This window comes from Prionailurus viverrinus, chromosome F1 (assembly GCF_022837055.1).
Source record: "Prionailurus viverrinus isolate Anna chromosome F1, UM_Priviv_1.0, whole genome shotgun sequence".
Classification (NCBI taxonomy): domain Eukaryota; kingdom Metazoa; phylum Chordata; class Mammalia; order Carnivora; family Felidae; genus Prionailurus; species Prionailurus viverrinus.
Genome location: NC_062577.1, coordinates 13,537,956 through 13,565,646, shown reverse-complemented (window position 1 = coordinate 13,565,646; position 27,691 = coordinate 13,537,956). Strand labels below are relative to the sequence as shown.

The following is a 27,691-nucleotide window of genomic DNA, read 5'->3' as shown; positions in this document are numbered from 1 at the left end:
TCTTGTGGAGTCTATATTCTAATATTAGATAGATATTGAGTGAGCAAATAAAAATATAAGAAGAAAAATGTAACATAGATAATGTAAATGTTTTGTAGAGAATTTAAGTACAGCGATGGACTATAGAATGATTTAGAGTTTTAAGTGGCCAGGGAGGATGTGACATCTTTGGTGGCATCTAAGTGATGAAGAGTGCGATCCAACTCAAAGATTAGATAGAGAGAATACCTAGTACTAACATACTAAGGTGAGGATAAGTGTTAGAAAATGAAGTTGGAGAAATAATTACAGCTCATATCATTTAGGGTTTTGTAAACAAGAATAATAAATCCAGATTTTATTCTAAATATAATAGAAAGCTTTTTCAGGATTTTGGCTGGAGAATGATGTGAAAACTCAAAATAGAGACCTGATGATTCCAGCATTTAGGAGTTTAAGAGATCAACAACAGCCAGCGAGTTAGAAAGGATGAGGGAAATGTGGTTCATTGATGGTTTCAAGAAGCAGGGAGTTAGTAGTTGTCTGTTTCATACCTCACTGAGAAGACAAATGAGATTAGAACAAGGACCTGACCATAGATTTGGCAGTAAGTTTAGCAGAATTACTGTGAAGTTAGTATTAGGGAATGCAGCTTTGTGGCATTGGTTTTTGAATGAAATCGCAAGTAGTTTCTTCCTACATTATATTTAACCTTTTATTTGTGAATGGTGATCTGGTTAAGAGTTTGGGTTTTGTGCCAGAACATCTGGGTTAATATCTTAGCCCTATTTCTTTTTATCTTACTCAGCCTCTCTAAACTTCCACTTCTCATATCTGTAAAATGGGATAACAGTAATTACCTACCTTTTATGTGTTCTGTGTAAGGCGTTTAGCATAGTATGTGGCAAATAGCTGTATTCATAGTAAAAGTTATGACATGGTATAAAAACATTTATTATACATTTATTTGAGAGAGAGAGAGAGAGAGAGAGAGAGAGAGAGAGAGAGAGAGAAAGAAAGAAAGAGAATCTTAAGCAATTTCCACACTCAGCGCAGAGCCCGACCTGGAGTTTAATTTCATGACCCCCGGATCATGACCTGAGCTGAAATCAAGAGTCAGATGCTCAACTAACTGAGCCACCCAGATGCCCCAACATCTTACTATATTTTGTGCCCTTTGGGGGTTTGTGTAGTTTATAGCGTTTGAGAGAACTAAGTGCTTTGTTTTACCTATACTTTAAGATGAACAAGTTTTAAGTTGTCTAGAAAGCCATACTAGTAAAAAGGAAGGAACCATTAAACTCTCTTTGCAGAGATTAACAGGATCAGATTCTTTGCAGGCATTGATATATGTTGCCATGCTAATCTATAGAAAAGTTTATGTGAGTGATGCTTTATCTACTTAATCAGGTTCAGCAAGCAATTTATGACTAATACTCAGTTCCTTTTCTGAACATTATGTCTTCTCTAAAAATTTACCCCTTTTTTTTTGAGCATTCTGCAACCCAATGCACAAATCTAGCATTTGAGTCTACAAGTGAATAATTAGATAGTGTATTTTCTTTTTTAACATTCCAGAGGAGTTTCAGTTTATTAAGTAGTAATAACTTATTATAATCATACTTGTAGCTACTCATAATGTATTTGATTAAATCTATTGTATTAGAAGTTTTTATCTTTAAAACATTATAGAAATCAAAATGTGAGTAATTTCTTTATTTGCTCATTCTTGTTATTGCAAGGGTCATTTCAACACACATGCAGATAACTTGGGGTGCCTGGGTGGCTCAGTCTGTTGAGCATCTGACTCTTGGTTTCTGCTCAGGTCATGATCTTATGGTTTGTAAAATCCAGCCCCATGGTGCCTACTTGGGATTCTGTCTCTCCTCTCTCTGTCTGCCTCTCACCTGCTTGCATGCACGCACACAGCATGCTCTCTCAAAATAAATAAAAATTTTAAAAAATGAACTATTTCTTTGCCCATTCTTGTTATTGCAAGGGCTATTTTAACACACATGCAGATAACTCTAATTTTAGATCCTGAACATGAAATTAACTTGGTAAAATATATGTATCTTATAGCACCTTTGCAAAAACACAAACAAAGCTAAGATTACTCAGAAGGCAGATATTATGACTGTGCTGTTTCACTGTTTCCCTAGCAATTCAGTCTGGCACATAGTAGTGCTTAGTAAATATTTGTTGAATGAATGGATAAATTTTTAACATACCTAATGAAAACTGTTCTGTCATCAATAATGGACTTGCATTTAAGGTTGAGTTGTTTCAATAAAGCAAGAAGTAAATGTAATGCTCAAAGAATAAGGTATATAGATAATTTACTTTCCTAGTTAATTACAGCTTAATTGTTTCATCTTTGTAAGCAGTTTCTCTTGAGCATAATCAAATCTTTAACAAATTGTGATACTGTTACTTTCTTCTGTACATCAATTCTCATTTTTAGAAACTACAGTTAGATAAATAGTACATATTATTTAAGATGTGCTGTAAGTTGTAGGTTGAATTTTATATATAAAAAAATTTTCTGTTAGACACAGGTGATAAGTCAATTTGGCTTTTATCTTCTGCCAAAAAAGAGGGTAGGAAATGAAATTTGAACTATAATTGTACCATTAATAAATCTGAGAGTTTAAAAAAATCTTTTGAAGTAAATAATTATAACTATGCAGTTGTTCTAACACAGCACACTATAGCACCAGGTGTAGGCCATAGCAGGGGCTTAAAGGTAACTAACTACTGGTAAATAAAATTCTTAACGGTGTCTAAAACCCTTAAAAAGACTTTTAAAAATTTGACAGACTCTTTGTTATCTGATACCCAATTTGATGATAAAATATTTTCAGGTAGTTTTAATTTTAGGCCAATTTTTAAAAACTCTATCTTGAGGTATAACATACACAGACGTGTACATATCATAAGTGTAGAGCTTGATAAATGCTCACAGCTGAACACATTCATGTAACTGGTATGCAGCTCAAGAAACAATATTATTAGCCAGTTTAAAAAGGCTAATTCTTAAATATAAAACAATCGTAGACTTAGATAAATTTGCGAGATTTAGATCCTGGATCTAACCTTGTTACTAACTTCATTTGTTACCTTGGGCAAGTTATTTTATCTTTCTGGGGTCCACTCCACATCTCTACAGCAAGGAGATGAGACTAGAAGTTTTATTATGACTTTATTCTATGAAAGTGCAAAACAGTGGACCATAGTGATATAAATGTGGTATAAAAGAGTGTAGGTAATAGAGTGTGAATGCAGTTTAATTGAAAAGGAAAACACACTAATTTTTTTCTTTTTCTTTCTGTTTGTTTTCCAGGTTATATTTCACACTATGTGCTGACTGTATCTACGGAAGATATTTAAAAAAAAAAAACTTTTTTCAAAGATTTTGATTCCAGTGGAATCTTTGCTTTAGATTATTTGTGTGTGTGTGTGTGTGTGTGTGTGTGTGTGTGTGTGTGTGTGTGTTAGTGAATTGTAACTCCAGTAACAATGCCTGTACAAGCTCCACAGTGGACGGATTTCCTCTCCTGCCCAATTTGCACTCAGACTTTCGATGAAACAATTCGAAAGCCCATCAGTTTGGGTTGTGGCCATACTGTCTGCAAGATGTGCCTGAATAAACTCCACCGCAAGGCTTGCCCATTTGACCAGACCACTATCAATACAGACATTGAGCTCCTCCCCGTGAACTCAGCATTGCTGCAGCTAGTGGGTGCTCAGGTAAGATGGGTGACTTATTCTTTTTAATCTCTGAGTGTATGTGTTTTCCTCTTAAGAGAAACTTGTTGAATTCAAATTGGGCAACATTGCCTTCTATCTAAATAGATAAAGTTCTGTTCAGTACCATGCAGACCCTTTATTTTAGCGTGTTGGGAGATTTATTGTTGTAGTGCAGTGTTCCTCCGTCATAACAGTCATTTAATCTGGTGATCAGCCTTTCTCAACAATCTTAGCTATTGAGATCACTAGAGAAACCTAAGAGGCAAATCACAAGGACTATTTTTTGAGAGAGAGAGAGAGAGTGAGAGGGAGGATGTGTGGGGCAGAGGGGGAGGAGGGAGGGAGGGAGAGAGAATGAACAAATGAATGAATGAATGAATGAATGAATCCCAGGCAGGCTCTAGGCTCAGTGCGGAGCTCAACATGGGGCTTGATCACACAGCTGTGAGATCATGACCTGAGCTGAAATAGAGTTGGACGCTCAGCCAACTGAGCCACCCAGATTCCCCTTCTTTTTTTGTTGTTTTTTTTTAAAGGACATCTTAATATTGGGGAAAATATTACTCATAAAAACCATTGCATTTTACTAAATAGGAGAAGTGAAGCTGCTTCAGATAATTTTACTTAGTAGACACTACTCAAATGAAAGATGAAGAAGGTGACAAAAACTGTAGAGTGCATAGCCTTTGTGAATCATTTTTCTAGAGTAGGAGGAAATATATCCCCAGCTACCTAAATAAAGGTAAAAGTAAGTCTGGCAGTTCTGATGGTAATATTCTGAAAATTTTCTCTCAGTATTCTCAAAGTAGAGATCAGTAGTATCCTCAGAAGATTTCACAAAGTCAAGGGAAGTGAGTTTTTGGAAGCTAGATAGTTACTTAAGTAATCCCTTGCTAAATTTGCATAGTTTGAGTCTGAAATGCCATATATTTATCATAAATCATTTTTCCGAATAGATATACTAGAACTTTGGATCTGGCCCCATTAATATTTTCTAGATCAGTCTTGATGTAAACTGCTAAAATGTAGGAAAGGTTGATATTACGTATGTTGGAGATAAAGAGAATAGAGTAGTTTATTCAAAAAGACAACTTCTTTTATTGATAAACCTCTCTTGTGATGTCACCAACAACACTATAAAATATTTGTCAAAAGGGAAAGTGCAGTTGATCCTTTCTCTTCTTGTACTTAATTTTTCATTTCATAATCATTTATCTTTTTATTTTGAAAATCCTGCTGTCACATTTTGGAAACATTTTTTAAAAATAGACTTAATAGGGATAATAATTTTAGAAATACACTATTTTTTTTTAAATAGCAAATAACCAAGGGGGCACCTGGGTGGCTCAGTCGGTTAAACAACTGACTTCGGCTCAGGTCATGATCTCATGGTTCATGGGTTTGAGCCCCGCGTCGGAATCTGTGCTGACAGCTTAGAGCCTGGAGCCTGCTTCAGATTCTGTGTCTCCCTCTGTCTCTGCCCCTCCTCTGCTCATTCTCTGTCTCTCTTTGTCTCTCAAAAATAAATAAATGTTAAATAGCAAATAACCAAGGCTTGCTTTTTTTTATGAAGTTGTCTAAAGATGAACTCCCTTCTGAAAAATGAGTAAGACTATGTCATACCTTAACTGAAACAACTAATGTTTATGAAATTTGAGGATAGGGCATTTTAATATATAGTAGCCACTATTTTAGCCCTAAAGAGTTCCATTAAAAAACTGTTAAGACTTAATACGTGAATTAAGCAAAGTTGCAGTATATAAAAGCAACATGCAAAAATTAGTTGCATTTTTATACACTAACAATGAACAATACAAAAGGAAACTAAGAAAACAATTCCATTACGGCAGCATCAAAATAATAAAATACTTGGGAATAAAAGGTGAAAGGCTTATGCACTGAAAACTACAAAACGTTGAAAGAAATTAAAGAAGACATAAACAAACGGAAAGACATTGCATGTTCCTGGATTGGCAGACCCAAAGAAATCTACAAATTCAGTGTAAGCGCTGTCAAAGTCCCAATGTGTGGTGGTGGTTTTTTTTTTCCAAAAGAAACAAACAACAACAACAAAAAACCCTAAAATTTATATGGTATCAGAAAGGACCACAAAATAGTCAAAAAAATCTTGAAAAAGAACAAAGTTCTTTTTCACACTCCAGATTTTGAAACTGCAAAGCTATAGTGATGAAGACGGTGTGATACTGGTATAAAGACAAACATTTAGATCAGTAAAATAGAGTCCAGAAATAAACTCACACATACGAAACGATTTTTGACAACATTGCAAAGACCATTCAGTGAAGAAAGGACAGTTTTTCCAACAAATGGTGCTGGGAAAACTTGGATATCCAAATGTGTACAAGAAACCATTTGGACCCCTACTTCACGCCATCTACAAAAATTAACCCAAAATGAACCAATGTAAAAGTTAAAACTACAGAACTCTTAAAAGAAAATATAGGCATAAGTCTTTGTGACCTTAGAATAGGCAGTGAGGTTTTTTTAGATAGGACACGAAAAGTACAAGAAATAAAGGATAAATTGAACTGAAGACTTAAAGCTTTGTCCTTCAAAGGACACCATCGGAGTGAAAGAACGACTCACAGAATGAGAGAAAATAATTGTAACTCATAGATCTAAAAGTTGTGTCTCAGATGTAATAAAGACTCCTACAACTCAATAATAAAAAGGACATAATTTTAAAATGGGCAAAGATCTGGACGCCTCACCAGAGAAGATACACGGATGGCAAATGAGCTGATGAAAAGTTGCTCGACGTCATTTGCCACTAAGGAATTACAAATTAAAACCACGAGATGCTGCTACACACCAGTTAGAATAGCTTCAAGGTCCAAAACACTGACAACACCAAATGCTGGTGAGGATGTGGAGCAACAGAAACTCTTATTGCTGGTGAGAATGCAAAGTGGTGTAGTCACTTTGGAAGTTACTGCACGACTCTATGATTCTGTTTACATGAAACGTCGAAAATAGGCAAATCCACAAGAGCCGGAAAGCCAATTAGTATTTTCTTATGGTTGGTGGGGAGTTGGGAGGAAATATGGGAGGGGTGACAGTTAAGAGTATGGTGTTCTTTGGAGGGGTGATGAAAATGTTCTAAAATTGTAATGGTTACACACCTGTGAATATACTAACAACCATTGAATTATATATCTTAAATGGGTCGCCTACATGGTATACAAATTATGTTTCAGTAAAGCGATTATAAAACCAAAATAATGCATTAAATTTAGTGTGTTAGTATAGAAAAGGTCTTTTGAAAGGCTTCAGTAAATTTAGTGGGAGTTTTGATGTTACCACTTTAGAGTAGCAGTGCATAAAATATACTTAATAAGACATTTGTTTAATTAATTAGTGTGCACTCATACAGACCTTTTTTTTGACCTCAAGGTCCCTGAGCAGCAGCCCATTACTCTGTGTAGTGGGGTTGAAGATACAAAGCATTATGAGGAAGCCAAGAAATGTGTAGAAGAATTAGCATTGTACCTGAAACCACTCAGCAGTGCTAGAGGTGAATCAGATGCAACTATCCATGCCAAATAAATGTTTATGAAAGATGCTTTTCTTACCATAAAAATGGTGGGGTGTAAGTGAATGTTAATGAAATTCACTTATTTATTGTAAGTCAAACCCACTAGTAGTAAATAATATCATTACAAACCATTCCAAGAGATGAATTTAAAGTTTATGTGATGTTGGACACATTTGAATGAGTTGCAAAAGTAAGTGTGAATATACTAGTGGTTTCAGGAGGGCTCCCGCCATTTGACAACTCTGGATTATCTGCCTTCTTTTCAGTTTTATATGATGTGCCATAGAGAATGTAATAAACTTGGAAGTTGCTGTTACCGCCTTGCCATTATGGCTTATTGTTTCAATAGGAACATAAAATTAACTGTTATGAAATAATATGCCAGAATTGTTATGACCTCAAGATTTGGGTCTTAAATTAATTATTAATTTTGTCCCTCCATGGTTGTGATGAATAATAATATATTTAATGTTACAATGAATATTATTTTTACATGATATAACAACTTTTGTATATTTTTAAAATGAAAACGAGGCTTTTATTTATATCATTTTATCTCTTGTTTATTTTAAATATCCTAGTAGAAACCAGAGCTGTTCACATATCCATGAAGTCAGTCAGCCCATCAGAGGAAATTTTTTTGGACTCTTAAAAGCTGCATTGTAAACCTAGAAATAACTTTTTACTCTCTTTTAAAGGAGTGGGTCTGAATAGCACTACTCAGAGTGTTCTGAGTCGCCCAATGCAGAGGAAGCTGGTGACTCTGGTCCACTGCCAACTTGTGGAAGAGGAAGGCAGGATTCGTGCTATGAGAGCAGCTCGATCTTTAGGTGAACGAACAGTTACAGAGCTCATTCTTCAACACCAAAATCCTCAGCAACTGTCCTCCAATCTCTGGGCAGCAGTCAGAGCTAGGGGCTGCCAGTTCCTTGGACCAGGTATGTGATTAAAGTTTGATATTTATTATGCCAGTAATTCTAAAAGTATGGTGTCAGAACTGTAAGTGCCATGTAGAAAGACTAGTTCTTTGCAATATCTGTTGTTACAAAATAATATCCCACTTGACGATCATGGCTTGGGCAATTCCATGTCAGTTTTTTAGAGCACTTAAAACTTTTAATGGCAAAAGTTTTCATTTTGATAGAAATATTTCTTGAATGTATTAATTTTTTATCTGTTTTCTTAAGTAAAATATATAGAGTGTAGTATAAAATTGCCCCCAAATAGTTAGAAAGTATAACTGTGAATACTTTTTGTGTTTTTGTGTCGTGTTGCCTATTAATTAAGTGGCACCTGCAGAAGTTTTTGAGTATTGCCCTTCTAATAAATAGATGTGTCTTATCTTTGCATATGATAAATTCTGGTTTTGCCCAACTTTTCCTAGCAATGCAGGAGGAAGCTCTAAAGCTGGTTCTCTTGGCCTTGGAAGATGGTTCTGCTTTGTCAAGAAAAGTATTGGTTCTCTTTGTGGTGCAAAGGTTGGAGCCACGGTTTCCTCAAGCCTCTAAAACTAGCATTGGGCATGTTGTCCAGCTCCTTTATAGAGCCTCCTGCTTCAAGGTATGAACCAGGGAACCAGCGTTACATTTGGGCTTGAAAGGAAACCTTGTCTTTTTCCCCAACTTAAATAGTAAATCTTTGAGTTTAATAAAGTTGCCCCCTCAGAAAATTTCAACATTTCAAGAATGTAGATGGTATCCTATTAAAGTTAAATCTTGTTACATTGAATTTTGTATATTAGATAGTGAACAACATAAACCGAGGCTTATATAGATGTTTATATTTGAAGAGACCATTAAACTGTGTCATTTCCCCGCTGAGACTATAAGCAGAATTGGTCTGAGCAGAGAGTCATTGAAGCAGGAAGAAATTTTATTGGGCTCTTTGCTCCTGCTATAATTCCATATACACAGTGGGGTTAAAACAGTACTGGAGCTCCATTTGCCACTTTCTTTTCAGTGTAGATAGTAATGCTGGACGACTTCTTTTGTATCCCAGATTGAATCAGCACTGCTTCCAACATTGGTGCTCACTATGTATCATTTATTTTTCATCCTGTTTTCCTGACTTCTTAATGTCAAGCCTTCTTCTTCTAACTTTTTTAATGTTTATTTTTGAGAGAGAGGGAGAGGGAGCCTGTGTGCACAGCTGGGGGAGGGGCAGAGAAAAAGGAAACAGGATCCGAATCGGGCTCCCAGCGCTGACAGCAGAGAGCCAGCCCGACATGGGGCTTGAACTCACAAACCATGAGATCATGACCTTAGCTGAAGTCGGATGCTTCACCAACTGAGCCACTCAGGTGCCCCATCTAAGGCTTCTTACTTCTGACACAACACATAATTAGTACTTCATGAACCAGGCATGCCTCTGAAATTGTTTTAATTCATACAGCCTATAAGGAAATCCATTCCTTGGTCACCATGTCCCCTCATCTGACACTCAAACTAAAGAATCCTATGTCCTACTATAGTCTTGTCTATGTTCTCATTTTCTGAGAAAGATGAAATGGTTCACAGAATCAACAGGAAAGCATACCAATTTAATTAAAAAAAAATTTTAAGCTCTAACTAAATGCCAATATTCTTAAGTTTCTTTCTAGAGACAGATTAAATATATATACTGAAAATGTGCTGTGGACTCCAGGTTTGTACCCAACCCTGTCCTTGCCGTAAGCACCTCTGGAACTGTGAGAAACTCTAGCCAAAATAACTCCCAACTGGTTCAGATTGTCCCCGAATAACAACATTTGTTGTAATGATTGTAATAACATGATTTTACAGTGTCATCTGGAATACAGTTTAGAATGTCTGTCTGCTTCCAAAGTTCTTTGTTCTCTACTAACAGCACCAGACAGATACAGTATTGCAAGCTTGAAAAAGAAAATGAAAGAAAAGGAAATCTAGCCTTCTCCTGTGAAGTAGTAATCCCTACTTCCCTACTGTGAAGTAGGGATCCAAAAACCCTAGAATACCTACAGTGAACCTCTTTCAATCCTAATTAGAAGTATTAATATAATTAAAAAGAGATTGGAAGTTGCAAAAAATCCAGTTTTTCACTTGAGTCATGATTATGTTTCTTTATTCTATTGTCTGCCTGCTTTCTTCTCTTGCCGGTAATAATGTACTATTAGTACATATTAACTAAATTAACTAAACATATTAACTATTAGTTATTAACATTTAATATAATATTAGCAGTTATTAACAGTTAACATATTAACAATTAAACATTAACTAAACTAACTCATTTAATTCTCTAAGCTTTTCCCTCCTCCTTGCAGCTATATGTGTCCGTATAGCTGTGTTCTAGTTATGTCCTTTTAGCATCTCTTTTATTTCCATTTGAAAAACCTTTTCAAACTGGGATAATTCTGGTCCTTCTGAGTACAGTTATAGTTCCAGGAGTTACTTTAGACATTGCATCTCTTGGAAATCTTTGATTGTTTTTAGTTAAAAGAGAGTTTTGAGAGCCAAGTCCAGGGAACCCTATTATATCATATAGAAAACATTCTACATTTTAATAATATTTAGCTTATATTGAGAGTATGTTTTTGTACATACTCATACACGTGTGGTCTTTTGACTTGCCTTTAACAAGTCAAACAAGTCTTTAACAAAATTTTTCTTTTAATCAGTTGGTCTTTGTACGGACTTAGCTAACAAAATTTAAGTTAGACTTTCTTGGAATAAGAATGGAATACATTTTAAAATATAATGTCAGTGTGACCTAGAAATCTTGACTAACATATTCTGTAGTTTTTCTTTGATGGAAAAAAAATGAAAATTTTCTACTAGAGGAAATTGAGACCTTACGAGAATAAAGCAATGATTTTTAAAAAAGAAAAAAATACTCATGCAGTTATTGTGAAAAAAGCAATGTATGTTTCTTCTTCATAACTGTGGATTATTACTGTTGGGCTTGCTTGGCATTGAGCTAGGTGGTACTCCTAACAGAGCACCATTCAGATGCTGGCGTGATTCTAAAAATGAATAATCTGTGCTTAGCTTAATTTTCCATGGAGTTTTGCAGTCCAGGCCACCATCAGAAAGTGCAAAATAATAATGATGATAATATCTTTTAGTGATTAAAATGATTAACACTTATTGAGCCCTTAGCATGTGCCAGTCAGTGTGTTAACTTATTAACCATCATATTGACATATTAACTCATTGAATTCTCTAAGCTTGTTGAGGTAGTTACTGCTGTTATTTTTGTTATATCGTTACATTTTGAGTCAAGTGGGGTTTAGGCCAGAGGCTCATCTCGTCCAGGATCACCTGTATCCTAATATACTGTAGAATATATTTTACCTTAACACACATACGCGCGTACACACACACATACACACACACACAGACACACACGTGTATACACACACACAGACATATGTATATATAAAAAAGTAGGCTCCACACCCAACATGGGGCTTGAACTCATGACTCAGACCAAGAGTCACATGCTGTCACTGACTGAGCCAGCCAGGCGCCCCACATATTTTCTTCTTTTCAGGAATGCATATGAAGGGATGTCTGCGTGTTTCAGTTGGTTGAGTGTCCTACTCCTGATTTTGGCTCAGGTCACAATCCCAGGGTCGTGAGATCGAGCCCCATGTCGGGCGCCGTGCTGAGCCTGGGGCCTGCTTGGGATTCTCTCTCTCCTTCTCTCTTTGCCCCTCCCCCACTTGTGCTCATTCTCTCTCTCTCTCTCCTAAACAAATAAACGTTTAGGGGGAAAATGCATATACACATTCCTACAATTTAAATAAACTGTATATGTGTTAAGGTCTATCCAATCTTGGGACTTTGCCCCAGCACATAGTCATTCTTTCTGTAAGTCCTATTCAGAAGAGTTTGACATCTATAAAGGGGGAAATGTTTTACACGCAAAACAGTGTGTTCATTTTATCTTGCTATTGTTGCTAAAAGAAATTTGTTATATTAAAAATTGTTCTCTGTATGTGTTCATGTAAAATACAAACTCATTTTGTTTCTTACCTGACTCATGAGATTATGTGTGTCTTACTAGGTCACCAAACGTGATGAAGACTCTTCTTTGATGCAGCTGAAGGAAGAATTTAGAACCTATGAAGCTCTGCGGCGAGAACACGACTCTCAGATAGTGCAGATTGCCATGGAAGCAGGCTTACGGATTGCACCAGACCAATGGTCCTCATTGCTTTATGGAGACCAGTCTCACAAGTCTCATATGCAGTCAATCATTGACAAGGTAGACCCTTTTATGTTCCTTACTTGGACACATCTTGGAGTTTTGATAATTGATGATTTAGTAATTTATTTATTTAACAAATGTATGTTAGAGTGAATACCATATGTCAGGCTTTTCTTACAAGTTATGTTATCTGTAGCTGAGTATCATAACTAGTCACATCATTACCAGTTTGTTCATATAAATTAAATTGATGTACAAGTGACATCATTCATATAAGATTTCACTATAGGGAGCCTGGGTGGCCCAGTCGGTTAAGCGTTCGACTTCAGCTCAGGTCATGATCTCACAGTTCGTGAGTTTGAGCCCCGCATTAGGCTCTGTGCTGACAGCTCCGAGCCTGGACCCTGCTTTCAATTCTGCGTCTCCCTCTCTCTCTGCCCCTCCCCTGCTCATGCTGTATCTCTCTCCCCTTCAAAAATAAATAAAAACATTAAGAAAAAAATAAAAAGATTTCACTGTAGTGTTCTAACGCTTTGTCCTACACTCTTTTGTATTCTTCTTGAGTGTCTTCCATCTCTATTGTTGTTGCCTCTCTTTCTTCTTTCTTCTCTGAGTTTTAATCATTGTTAAATCATTAAGCCCATTTTCTAAAGGCCTTTATTGTCTTCCTATAACAGCCATTTAATGGTCTGGAAGATGTATAAGTTGAGATTTCTTAAGATTCTCAGTCACAATAATTTCACATAAGTTACTGAATCATTCTAGGTTTGATCAGATTTTCAATAAATGTATTTCTACTTTTTCTGTTCTTTGTTATGATATAAAGATCACTAAGAGTACTAGAGTAGCTCCATTATTGCTGACTCTAAGAACTGTATTTAATTTTGTTAAAGCTAGGGTAATACCGTAATTGTTTTTGTTGTAATTCAACATGAAATATATGAAAGTGCAAAAAAAAAAAGGTCTTAAAGCAGCATGTAAATATATTGCATTCAGTAATAGCATTAATTTGTACTATTTTACCTTAAATACTTGTTTTCATTAGAACCCACCTCACAATTTGCAGAAATTAAGATCAATATGTAAGAGTAGTCTAAATATAATACTATTTAACACTTACTGAGAGCCTACTAATGCCTCGTGGGATAATCATTTAATCCTTTTAATAGACCTGTATTATTAAAGGTCTTAAAGGTATTATTAAAGGAGACAGAGAGAGGTTAAATACATTTCTCCAGGGTAATATAGGTAATCAGTGATGGGGCTGGATTTGAACTCGGGTATAGTGATTCTAGAATCTATGTTCTTAGCCACAAAATCTCTTTCCGGACTATTCTGCCACTTTTTTTTTTTTTTTTTTTTTTTTGGCTGTTCCCAAAGATAGGATTCTTTGGATGAGTAGTGTATTGATGTCAAAGGACAGTTGCAAAATGTGTTTTATAACTGCCTGTTACATAATTTCCAATGTAATATATTTTTGTCGTATAAATCTTTTCTAGATACTTTTGCCCAAATTCTACCTCCAACTCCTAGGTCTGAAATTATGCAGCTGACTGATGAAAATGTTTTGAAACTTTAGTAATGGTCTCTTATAGGAGTAGCTATCTACCTCTGAAAATAAACTTGGCTTGCTTTTACAAAGATTCTCTAAGGAGGTTGACCTTTTTGTGTGAACTAGACTATATAATTTATCCTATAACAGTATCCTCACATCATGAGCAGTAGTTCAAATAATATCCAGAGACCTTCTTACAACAAACTGGTAAACAAACTTTGCAGTGTATGTGGCATCTTTTCATGCAGAGCAGTAGAACTTTCTGTGGTAATGAAAATGTTTTATAAATGCAGTGTCTAATTGGTGATCACTAACCACCTACAGCTGTTTAGCACCCAGAATGTGAGCGTGCAACTGAAGAACTACATTTTTATTTTATTTTATTAATTTAAACTTAAATAGCCACTTATTGCTAATAACTACTGTGTTGGACAGTGCAGATAATTTATTAAAAGTGATATGAAAGCAATAATCATAGTAAATTAGTGGACAAAGAAACATGAACTATCAGTTCACAAAGAGGAAATACATTTAATTGATAGGATAGAACTCAACTCCAGTAATAATTCAATACACCATTAAAATAGTGACATAACAAATATTGCCTATTATATTAGTCAAAGAGACATATATTGCCATACATTGCTGATGGTTTGTAAAATGTATTACAGATCTTTTGGGAAACAATTTGTCAGTGAATAAAAACAAAATATTCATGTCTTTTGATCAAATTTAATCTTGCCAGGAACTTATTTTAAGGAAATAATCCAAACTTTCAAAAATGTTATGAGCTCAAAGGCATTAAATTGCTACATTATTTATAAAGGAGAACATATACAGATTGTTAAAGAAGTTGTCTATCTTTCTGCTCAGAACTCCGTTATATGGCGATTAAAATTAGTTATTTCAGGACTGATACTCTCTACAGCTGATATATAACATTCAATTTCTTTAAAAGTCAGTGAAATATTTTTATTAAGTCCTGGTGGTAGATACATGGGTGTCGTCATTATATTAGACACTTTGAAATATTTCATAATGAAAAGGGTAGCAATATAAAAATGCTTTTGTTATAATATTAATGGTAGCCAAAACCATAAGTTCATAAATGGCTGATTATATAAGTGTATAAAAAGCATGCTAAGATGAAAAAATTGAATAAAGGCATGTGAGCATTCAAATGATAGTTCTGTTATTTTTCATGTTTTTTAAAATGTATGCTTTTTTTTTTAAATTACCTTTAAAGAGTGATCTTTTGTGGGGAAACAATTCTGATCTATATTAATAAACTACATAGAGAGCTAAATGTTTCCAAGTAAGACCCTTTAGTCACTATAACCTAATCAATTTCCCCTCTTAAAGTTCATATGTGTGTCCATCTTAGGAGAGTTAATGTGAGAAGTATGTCATAAAGCTTTAGAAAAATACACAATCTGATTGCTTCCAAGAATCCCAAACCATTCTAAGATTTTTTTTTAAGCTGGAGTGGACTTTTGAAATTATTTAGTCTGTATAGCAATTGGACTTCAGATTGAGTCTGTAAAGGTTATATCCAGTGTCATGATCTTTGGTCAGTAGTAGAACTTGAACTCAAGCTAGTTTGATGGAATTCAGTTTCATTGTTCTTGGTATTGTATAGTTTTATCTCGAGACTCCAGATTTCGGTTATTTGGAAGCACTCCAAGAGCCAAACTAATAGTGCTCTAAGAACGTAAGGTGGTAAAGAGTCTACTTCCAAATTGAGGAATTGAGAAAGGTCTCACATTTGAGGAATGTGCATCAGAGGGAAGAGAGTTTACAGTATGTCAAGCTGTGAATGCAGGGAAGTGCAGGCTTTGTTGAGGCAGCAGGTAATTCAGTCTCTAGCCAAAGCATGGAATGTGTGGGAGGGTAAAATTAAAGGTAATAAATTGCAAAAATGATTGCAATATTTTAAGTAATTTTTATTTTAAAAGGATTATCTGGTTTTTGGAAAGTTAATATTTTTCTTTTTTAAGTTGCAGACCCCAGCGTCTTTTGCACAAAGTGTTCAGGAACTAACAATTGCTCTCCAGCGAACTGGAGATCCAGCAAACTTGAACCGACTAAGACCCCATTTGGAGCTACTGGCAAACATTGACCCTAGTCCAGGTAAATAAACCCAAGGAAAATAAGTGGACTGTCCTATGTGTGTCTCAGTGCTGCTCAGTGATTCTTTTAATTATCTTTTGTTGCATTCCTCAAGAATTTCCCAGAGTGGTTACTCCAGACCTTTTACACAGTATTTAAATTTCTGACCACGATCTTGTCCATCTATCTCTTTATTGCTTCAACTAACACTTAATAGTTTTTGCCGTATTGCTCACTTGACCAGGAAAGTAATTCACTCTGGGATCCTTTTTGTTTTCTCTTTCTTGCATCACAAAATTATGCTGTATTTACCATTCTCATCTGCTTTGACGAAACTCAAGTTCTCTCATTTTGTCTCACTATGTATGTGTGAGCTTGAGTTCACCCATACGTCCATACATACACACATACATATAGAAATGCAATTCTATATATATTTCATATTTTTCATATGTCCTTAGTTGCATTTTCTTGGTCCCAGATTTTTCCTTCTCTGTGATAATGGTGTCTCATTCATCAAGTATCCTCTCTTGCATAGTTTTACTTTATCAGCCCTTTTCCTACTCCTTCCCCTTGACCTGAAAATCACTCAACCTTCATTTTTCACATCTAAGGTATTTTAAAATCCTTATGTCCTATTGCTGTCCCTGTGTATTATTCATGCTGCTTGGCTAAAACTCTTACCATTCACTAGCAATTTATCCCATTTCTTATTCCAAAGGCTTCTTCTCAGTCCTCAAATTACTTGGTTTCTCTTTAGCGTTTGATGATGTTGTTAACTAATTTCTTAATATAGAACTTTCCTGGAGCCCCTGGGTGGCTCAGTCGGTTAAGCATCCAACTCTTGATTTCAGCTCAGGTCATGATCTCTCGGTTCATGAGATCGAACCCCATGTCAGGCTCTGCTCTGGACAGCATGGAGCCTGCTTGGGATTCTCTCTCTCCCTGTATACATGCTTTCTCTCCCTCAAAACACAACAAAAAAACTCCTGATCCCTTATTATAAAGATATGCTTACTTTGACCACTCTTTCCTCTCTTGCCCACTGAGGAGTAGGCCAGTTGTATTCTTAGAATTTTGTTTTCTCTGCATTCTATTGGTGATGGTCATTTGTTACTCTCTGCAGAGAACAGATTCCCAAATATCTCTAACGCTGTTATCTCTTCATCACTCCAGACTTACTTTACAAATGCTTTCTGAGATTCTCCATCATCTCCTCTTTGTTCTTCAACACAAATTCTTCTTCACTTGATACCAGCTCTTCCTGTGTTTTCTCTGTTAAATGACCTCACTGTCTGAGGTATTTACACTTAAAACCTGAGTCTTTTGTCCTAGTTCATATCTTTGCCTTTCACTTGCTCTACATACCATTTCAGACAATAAGATCTATCTTTTTTCACAATCTCCCTCTATCCCATGCCTGTTAATATGCCTGGGTGAGGGCTGCATTATTTTCCCCAAGACCAAATGACTTCCATTTTCCTCTGTTCTTTTAATTCTTCCAATCCAGTCCACTTACTGCTGCAAAATAAATCACATCTCTGATCTTATTTCTTTGCTCATAAACTTTCAGTGGCACCCCATTGCTTTATTGAATAAGGTTTGGAACTTTTGACAGTGGCCTTCAGGGCCCTCCGGTTTTTATCAACGTACCTTAATAGGATTTACTACCAAAATTGCTTAATCAAACCAGGTCAGATATATTCCTAGAACTCAGTCATTTTTCTTTTTTCACTACGGTGCTTTCTTATTCTGAGCAATCAAAAGAGCACTTCCTCACGTTCACTGCCCCACCCACCACCAGCCTGTCTGTCTGCATTCCTGACAGTGTTTTCTGCTCTCCTTGTGTGACAGTGGATAAATTGTGCCTCTAAGCTAAGGCCCCTCTCTCATCTCGTGTTCTAATACCGTTTTGACAAGTATGTCACTCTAGTATCCTCTTTTCTATATCACCAAGTTTCCTTCTCTGCTAGTGTATTTCTGTCAACAAACACAGCTCCCCGTCCCCCCCCCTCCTTTTTTTTTTTTTTTTTTTTTTTTTTTGCCTGCTGTTGGACTCACTCCAATCAGGCATTTATCTCCACTATTCAACCAAAACTGCTTTGTCAAGGTCACAAATGACTTCCATGTACTTAGTTCAAACATCACTTCTTGGTTCTCATTTTATTTGACCTGTTAGCAGCATCTAATGTTGTTGTTCACTGTATGATCCTCTTTAACACTTTCTTCACTCGGCTTCTAAGCCACCACGGTTTCCTTCTCATTTTACTGGACCCTCCTGAGCCTCCTTTCTGAGCTGATTTCTCATCTTCATAGCCTCTAATTTTTGGATTGCTCCCATAGTTTAATCCATGTATCTCTTTTCTGTTTATACCCATTCCCTAGATAATCTCTAGTCTCATAGCTTTAAATAGTATTTATACAACTCACAAATTTACTATATTTCATCAGTTCTGAAGCCCACATTTTTTTCAGATCTTAGCATTTCTGAAATTGGGATGCATCTGTATAAATAATGACATGATAATCTAATTAACAATATATTTTCTGTTTTGGTGACACATAAAATAATGGTGTATGTAGCACTTGATTTTGAATCTGTGAAACAGGAGCACCCGGGTGGCTCAGTAGGTTAAGCTTCCAACTCTTGATTTGGGCTCAGGTTGTGATCTCACGGTTCGGGAGATTGGGTGCCACCACATCGGGTTCTGTGTTGACAGAGCAGAGCCTGCTTGGGATTTGCTCTTTCCCTCTGCCTCTCTCTCCCTCTTTCTCTCAAAATAAATAAATGAACAACGACAACAAAAAACGTATCTGAGAAACATGTATTATATCCAGCCCAAACCTCCTTCCTGAATTCTTTTGTATATCCACCTTCTCGCTCAATATCCAGAAGGTCTACTTGAATGTCTAGTATGAATTTCAGACTTAACCTGTCCAAAAGTGAGCTCTAAGCACTGCTCCCACCCCACTCCCATTCCTTTTAGTGGCAGCTCCAACCTTCCATTTCATTTCCTCCATGCAAACACCTTAGAGATCTCCATAACTTTTTTTTCTCTCATATGTACATGTGATCCAACAGCATATTCTGTAGGCCCTCCCTTCAAAATCCATCTGCTTATCACCTTCACTATTACCACTCATCTCTCTTCAGAGATTATGGAATAGCTTCCTGTTGTCTGTCTGTTTTTAGCATAGAAGCCAGAGTGATTCTCTTAACCCTCTGCTCAAAAGTTCTCTGATGGTTTCCATCATTCACTAAAAGTGAAACTCTTGCCCGTGACCTACCAGGCCCCACATGATCTGGGGTTCTTTACTTCTTTCTAACCTTGTCTCCTATTCTTTTCCACCTGATTCATTCCTTTCCAGTTTCACCTCTACAGAACATGCCAGGCATCCTACCACATCAAAGCCTTCTCACTTATTCTTACCTTTCCCTAGAACATTTTTCTCCTGATATATCCACAAGACATACTCATGCCTTCTTTCAGGTCTTTAATCAAATGTGACCTTCTTAAGGAGACCTTCTCAGGCCACCCAGTCTAAAGTTTTACACATACCCGTCCCACTCCCCCTCTTTGCTCCATTTATCCAAGTCATCGTTATGTAAATAGTTTGTATTTTGGTTATCTTATTGTCTGTCTCCTCTCTTTCAATATAATGGATTTTTGTTTTGATCACTACTGCTTCCCCAGCAACTAGAACAATACCTACGACTTATTAGTAGGTATTCTGAAAAATACCTTTTGTATGACTTTTCTCTTCACCTTCTCTACATCTTCATTTTGTTTCCAAGTGAAACTCCACGTGTCCTTCAAAGCCTCATTCACTTGCCATCCATCACCTAGAAGTCTTTCAGAATGTCTCCAACAGGAAGTTCTCTATTTGTCTTCTCCCTTCTTTTTATATTTTCTCTTAGAGAACATATTTGTGGTTAACTTTTCCTTTATAAAATCACAGCGCTGGCACTGGACAGATACTTACTAAATGAAGAAGATACGTAGTAGAGTTGCTTTATATAGTAACTCTTCTATTAAACTTCGTAAACATTCTGTTTACCAATACTTGATTTATGCAGAATTTCAAAATGGACATTACAGATTGGTTAGTCCACTATTAAGTTTTGTTTGGACCGCACAGTATGGATCTGCATAATATTCTGAATTTTTTAGATTCTGATACCTACAAACTTGGTAATTTTACATGAAAATCTCAAATTTCAGTTTTGCTTAGGGAACAGTGTGTATCTGGCAGTGCTAGCTTTGCATCATCACATCATAGCAATCCACTAAAGTTGACAGGTAACCACAACCATAGATGTGGGACATACTCCAGTTCAGCACAGCCCCTGTCACTCTTCTGTTGTCATTTCCAACACTAAGGGTCTAATGGCAGTCGCCATTTATTGTCTGGTGTACTTAATTTCTTTATGTTAGCTTCCCTGTCCCTGTAGTTATTTTAGTTTACAGTCCATTCCTTAAAATGATGTTTAGGCAAATAAGTTATTACCTGAAAAGCTACATGAAGCCTAACTTGATTTCATTGAAGTTCTGATACTAACTCTTTTAATTAGTTCCATAGTGGGAACATCAAATAGCATCACTGAAAGATTTTTTTAATTTGTTATGTAGATGCTCCTCCTCCCACTTGGGAACAGCTAGAAAATGGGCTGGTGGCTGTGCGTACCGTGGTCCATGGTCTGGTAGACTATATCCAGAACCATAGCAAAAAGGGAACAGACCAACAGCAGGTAAGGGGAATGTTTGAAACTTAGAAGTAAGGCACTGTGGATGTTGTGACAGATACAAAGCCGACAAGATGACATGAATATTTTGAGACTATGACTGTAGAACTGTAAATTAGTATGGTGAGCAGCCAATTTAATGGATTAGTCTAGTAATCTTATGTGGCAACAATGAAATTAATCCTGTTGATCTAATGTTGTATTGGAGTCATGTTTCACATTGAATATATAGCAGCATTTGATTGTGTGTAAAGGTATGTATTTAAGTAAATGATTCTCTTTGGTTCCTATTCTATTTCAGTTAGACAATATATATCACTTTTTAATGCTGTATCTGTCCAGTACTGTTCACACATTTGTAAATACTTTTTCCATAGCAGTATTTTAACATTTTTTATCCATATAATGTCTGTTGTGCCAGTGGGCCAAATTTTCTTCAAATACTTTTTTTTTTTTCCAACGTTTATTTATTTTTGGGACAGAGAGAGACAGAGCATGAACGGGGGAGGGGCAGAGAGAGAGGGAGACACAGAATCGGAAACAGGCTCCAGGCTCTGAGCCATCAGCCCAGAGCCCGACGCGGGGCTCGAACTCACAGACCGCGAGATCGTGACCTGAGCCGAAGTCGGACGCTTAACCGACTGCGCCACCCAGGCGCCCGTCTTCAAATACTTTTAAATGAAGTGTATGGCAGTAAAATGTAAGAGCTTATGTTATGGTTGGTTTTTAATTTTATTCCCAATAATTTTATCTTGCCCTCAGGATTCATGTTAGAGTTATTAGATCTTCTATTTTGCATTCGTAAGCTTGTGAAATTAAAATTTTATATTAATTTATATGGTTCAGGTAAATATTAACAATAGCTTCTCCGGGGTGCCTAGGTGCCTCAGTCAGATAAGCGTCTGACTCTTGATTTCGGTTCACAACATGATTAGGTTCGTGAATTCAAGCCCCACGTCAGGCTCTGAGCTGAACAACACGGAACCTGCTTGAGATTCTCTCCCTCTCTCTCTCTCTGTGCTCCCCGCCCCTGAAATAAATATTTAAATTAAAAAAACACACACACAGTAGCTTCTTCAATATTTCTTTTTTCTTTGAGAAGCAAGAAATATTAAACATATCCTGCTGAGTTGCCGGCGGGGGCGGGGGGGGGTGGTGGTGCGGGATGCCTGACAGGTTCAGTTGGTAGAGCACTCTTGATCTTGGGGTTGTGAGTTCAAGCCCCATGTTGGGTATAGAGATTGCTTAAAAGTCATTTTTAAAAAGTATTCTGCTGAGTAGAATAATATGGGTACAATTCTTAAATAGTCTAAGCATAGACCAGACTTTATTTTATGATAAGAAATAAAGATTAAAAACTTATTTTTAAATCTCTGTTCCATTAGACATCATAAAGAATGTAACAAAAATAATAAGATTAATCTAAGTTCTGTAAAAAGTGATAAAATGCATCAAATTTCATTTAACTTAGTATTATGTTTGATACCTCATTAACTCCCCAAGTCCATCCTCCTTGTCTTGTATGGGAGTTGCAAATAATAAGTTTCATTTGTACTTTTAGAAATATTGTAAGTCCTTGATATGTTCTTTGCATATCAAGAATTGTTTGCAGAGTATTTTTCAGTTATGGAGCCTACTATAGATTTGTGTTGTCTCATAGGAAAACATAATTGGAAGTATAGCTATACTAAATATTGTCCAAAACAAATATTAGGACATACATTAGACATTTGAAGGTCCTAAACTCCAGTGGTTTGTCCATTATAGAACCTGGAAAGAAAGTCATAAAGCCCTTATGACATGTAATCCAGGATTTATGTGATGTTACATGTTTGAGACGTTATGCCAACATATGAAAAAATCAGGACTCTGTTCTTTTAATTAATTATTTTTGGACTCCTAGACTTTAGACAGAATGACTTTCTAAGTGACTTTTTGCTCTGCACAGTCTAGATAATTGTGTGAGTTAGTCTGAAGTCAGCGTCTAATGTTTTAATTTTGGTCTCAGCCTCCACAGCACAGCAAATATAAAACATACATGTGTCGAGATATGAAGCAGAGGGGAGGATGCCCACGTGGGGCCAGCTGTACATTTGCACACTCACAGGAGGAACTGGAGAAGTAAGTGTAAAGGTTATCAAATTCAACTTTCTAATAACTTGTTATAAAATAAGGTAGAGTTACTAAGAATAATTTGCCACTGTTGAGAAACAGAAAAAGAGTAGTTGCGTTCTCTTTAATGAATGGGAAATATTTAGAAAGTAATACAGAATTGTAAAAATTAAGAAAACTGAAGCAGTTTCTTCAGCTTTCATTACATCGTGCCCACAAATAGGAAACTAAATATAGAAGTGAGTCATTTGCACTTTCCCCCCAAAATTAAAACTCTTAAGAATTTTCATCCATTCTAACTTACTGATTTTAAATAATTGAATAATGTATTTCCAGTGGGAAAACTTGCCCTTTGCTCAATTCAAGAAATTATTTTATTGCCAGGCTTAACTTCCCAGGTTCTCTTAAATTTCAAAGATCAAATAACTCCACTGATGTTAAATTTTCCAGCACATAGTAGAAAGAAAAGAAAATGAATTGTACTCATATAAACTAAAATGGGAAACATAATCAGAATGGAAATTAAAGCTCCCGTTGGCATTACCACCACCACCAACAACAACAACAAATACCAAATAAAAAATTAACAAGAAATATTGAGGACCTGTGTGAATTGAATTAGTAAGCTACCTAGGCAAATAAGCATTGAATAGGGGCACCTAGGTGGCTCACTTGGTTAAGCCTCCAACTCTTGATTTAAGCCGAGGTCATTGTCTCTCAAATTGTGAATTCAAGCCTTGCATCCGTCTCTGTGCTGACAGCATGGAGCCTCCTTGGGATTCTCTATCTGCCCTTCCCCTGCTTGTGTGTGCACATGTGCATGCACGCGCTCTCTCTCTCTCTCTCTCTCTTTCTCTCAAAAATAAACATGGGGTCGGGGGTCAGAGAGAGAGACAGAATCAGAAGCAGGCTTCAGGCTCTAAACTGTCAGCACAGAACCCAATGCGGGGCTCAAACCCACAAACCGTGAGATCATGACCTGAGCCAAAGTCAGATGCTTAACTGCTTGAGCCACCGAGGCGCCCCTAAAAAAAATCTTTCAAAAAATAAAATTGAATTAAAAAAGAGAAGAATTGAATAAATAAAGAAGGATACTGTGTTCTTGGATAAAAATTCCCATTATACAGGTTTTATTTTCTCAGTAAATTCAGTGAAATCTCAATCAAAACCTTAACATGATGATTGTTAGGATCTAACAAAATCATTCATTGGGAAAAGTAAATATGTGCAAACGGCCAGAGAAATTCTGAAAAAAAGAAGTTTTCAACAGACTGGACTAGACTATCAACTTTTAAAGTGTATTATGAGCTGAAGTGCATATAAAGACTGGTATTAGCATAGGAATAGCTAGATCAATGAAGTACAATGGAAAATCTAGAAAGAATGCCAGACACAATAGGAACTGAGCATTTGTGCTGAAGATGGAGTTTCACATCAGTAACAAAGAAGATGACATTGAAACAACTGCTGTCCATTTGAAAAATCATTAGAACTCAATTCTTACCTTTATACCAAACCGAATTATAAACGTATCAGAGATCTAAATCTTTAAGAAGGAAATGATGCACTACTTAGGGATCTTTGCTGTTTTTGTTAACCTAATCTTACAATAGGAAAGGATTTTTTCAAGAATGACAACCCAGCATCCATAAAGGAGAAGACTGATAAATTTGATTACAGAAAAGTTAAGATAAGGCCCAAACACCAGAATTCAAAAAAAAGATTGCTGGGGAAATGACATACAGAGGACGTACCCCTAACACAAAATGAGTTGCTACAAATCTGTAAGAAAGAGAAGAACCAGTAAATATGTGGCTCATGAACATATAAGCACTTCACAGAAGAAATAGTAATAAACATGTAAAAGTATGTTCAACTTCATTGATTGTTAAATACAAATTAAGACAAAATTATATTTTGAACTATCAAATTCGTAGAGACTGTAATACTACCCAGTGTGTGATAAGATAATGAAAAAGGACATTTTTTAAAATATTATCAGTAGGAGTTATAATAGTTTTGGAACATTATAACAGTTTCTAATGTGCATAGAGTAAGTAGACTTAGCTGTTCTGCTTCTAGTTAGTTACACAAGGGTGCAAGTACATGTACAGAAGCACCTGTTACTGCATTTTTTTTAGCAAAAAATAGGAATAGCCTAAAATGTACCAACGTAAGGGAATATCCAGAATGTGAAAGGAAGAAGTTACGACCCTATTTCTGTTAATAACAATCTTACATACATATTAAGGCAGTGTGTGGAGTGGAAAATCTGCAGGATTATGTACCAAACTGCTAACAGTGGTTATGTCTGAGGAATGTCTCCTCCCCACCCCTATAAAATTTGTCCAATATGGGAAACATTTGGAAAAATAGCATTATTCTTGTGGGAGTTTGTCTTTGAGATTATTTTTTAAAGTGCTCTAGCAAGAGTAAATACATTTGCTTTCATTGTTGAGGAACAAGGGTAGTAGAGGCTGATGGCTTGGCTTAATATTTTTCCTGTGGTTAGATTTACAATCTACATGCCTTTTATACTGCAGTATCTGTTTATATTTAGGCATTATGTTTTCACTAATCCACTTTTAGAATAATTTCAATTTTGTGTAGGCATACATAGCATCAGCATCTTTGAATCGTATCTGATACAAATTACTATTCTTGATTATATACAAATTTTAATGGAGGAGAGCCTGTGTGGTTCAGTGTATTGAGCATCTGACTCTTGGTTTTGGCTCAGGTCATTATCCCCCCAGGGTTGTGGGATCGAGCCCTGCGTTGGACTCTGTGCTGAACGTGGAGCCTACTTGAGACTCTCTCTTTCTCTTTCCCTCTGCCCCCATCATGCTCTCTCTCTAAAATTAAAAAAAAAAAAAATTTACTGGAATAAATGGCAAAATTTTCTCTGTACACAGGCTTTATGTTTTATTGTTATAGTATAGAGTCACTGTATCCCAAGGCATTCATGGGGAAGCTAAAGCAAAATATTTCAGAAACTGTCTTCTAAAGATTTTCCTTACCCCCTCTAAATATGTTTGAGAAATAGAACTTACAATAAAGTAAATTATAATACAAATATTAATATGATTAGTAATGTTACAAATACTTATAAGGAATTTTATACTTCGTGTGTTGCCTGACATTTTATAGGGTATACACACATACAAGTTTTCAGGTTGATAGCTACAGCCAGTGTTTCAAGAGAATTTCCAGAAAGTAATGTTCTTGGCATCTTTTCCTTTTGTATCTGTTTCTTAAGTACATTTTAGTGCTTGGTTTCGCTTTTATAATTCTGGGTTTTGGTGTATGCTTTTGCTTTTTATATAGGTTTCGTAAAATGAACAAACGCCTGGTTCCCAGAAGACCCCTGAGTGCCTCTTTGGGTCAACTTAATGAGGTGGGCCTGCCCTCAGCAGCTGTCCTTCCAGATGAAGGTGCAGTGGATCTGCCTAACAGAAAAACCCCCGCTCTGCCAAATGGAATTGTATCAGCAGGGAATACAGTAACACAGCTGATTCCTCGAGGGACAGACCCCACCTACGATTCTAGTCTGAAACCAGGAAAGATAGATCATCTGAGCAGTAGTGCCCCTGGATCCCCTCCTGACTTGTACGTTATTTTTCCTAATTTTTATTTAAAATTTCTCCTTTATAAACAAAGTAGAGGGAAGAAAGATAATCAGTGTTTTGGTTTAAAAAAAAAAAAACAACTCATTTTTGGCTATATTTTGTTTATTTTCTATGCCAGTTCATTTTAAGAAATAATTAGCATAAGTGAGATAAGATCAAAGTTTACAAATTTTGTAAAAGAAATGACTATTAGGAAAAAACAGTTTTCCGGGGTGCCTGGGTGGCTCAGTTGGTTGGGCATCTGACTCTTGATTTTGGTTCAGGTCATGATCTCTCGGTTTGTGGGTTCAGGCACTCACAGCATGGAGCATGCTTAGGATTCTCTCTGTGCCCCTCCTGCTCACCCATGCATTTGTGTCCCCACCCCGCCCCCACTCAAAATAAATAAAAAAAAGAAAAAGTTCCCAAAGTGAGTCTTTTTTTTTTTTTTTTTTTTACATTTACAGTATGTGTATATTAGAAGTATTTTTGAGACCTTAAAGTTGACCTTTGGAATTTTATTCTTTTAGGCTGGAATCTGTCCCTAAGAGTATTTCTGCCTTACCTGTGAATCCACATCCTGTACCTCCAAGGGGGCCAACAGACTTGCCTCCCATGCCTGTCACCAAACCCCTTCAGATGGTCCCACGGGGTTCTCAGTTATATCCAGCGCAACAGGCAGATGTTTATTATCAGGATCCTCGAGGAGCTGCCCCACCATTTGAACCAGCACCTTATCAGCAGGGTAATGATCTTTTATTTATGTTGCTCACTTTTCTTAGGAGTTAGAACAATTCCAAGAAAGAGTGATCATATTTACAGAAGCCTCGAGGTAAATAAATGCACTTATTTAATACTGTAGAAAAAGTTGAGACTTTATGATCAACTAAATAGTATAAAATAAGTGAGTTAGCAAAGCTTTATAAATAAACCAACTGCCCAAATCGCTGAAAGCTAGTTGTATATCAAATATGTGCATATATTTGTGGAAATAACAAGTTGCCCAAGTAGACCATGGAAAGAATATTATGGTGGGTACACACACTATGTTTTTCAGTTATCACATAATACTTTTGGGGGCCCTGTAACATTTATGAGAATAATGCAGC

General features: G+C 36.2%; 1 protein-coding gene across 3 annotated transcripts in view; it reads left to right on the top strand.

The window, feature by feature from the left end:
• Nucleotides 1-27,691, top strand: part of RC3H1 (ring finger and CCCH-type domains 1) — an 84,926-nt gene that overhangs the window by 33,022 nt on the left and 24,213 nt on the right. For all 3 annotated transcript variants that reach the window (XM_047840822.1, XM_047840820.1, XM_047840821.1), the window contains exons 2-11: nt 3,323-3,729; nt 7,144-7,264; nt 7,984-8,223; nt 8,670-8,845; nt 12,311-12,511; nt 16,007-16,139; nt 20,750-20,868; nt 22,871-22,983; nt 26,302-26,583; nt 27,113-27,327. In XM_047840822.1, coding sequence (XP_047696778.1) covers nt 3,499-3,729; nt 7,144-7,264; nt 7,984-8,223; nt 8,670-8,845; nt 12,311-12,511; nt 16,007-16,139; nt 20,750-20,868; nt 22,871-22,983; nt 26,302-26,583; nt 27,113-27,327 — 1,831 coding nt within the window. In that variant the 5' untranslated portion in view covers nt 3,323-3,498. The remainder of the gene's footprint in view (nt 1-3,322; nt 3,730-7,143; nt 7,265-7,983; nt 8,224-8,669; nt 8,846-12,310; nt 12,512-16,006; nt 16,140-20,749; nt 20,869-22,870; nt 22,984-26,301; nt 26,584-27,112; nt 27,328-27,691) is intronic.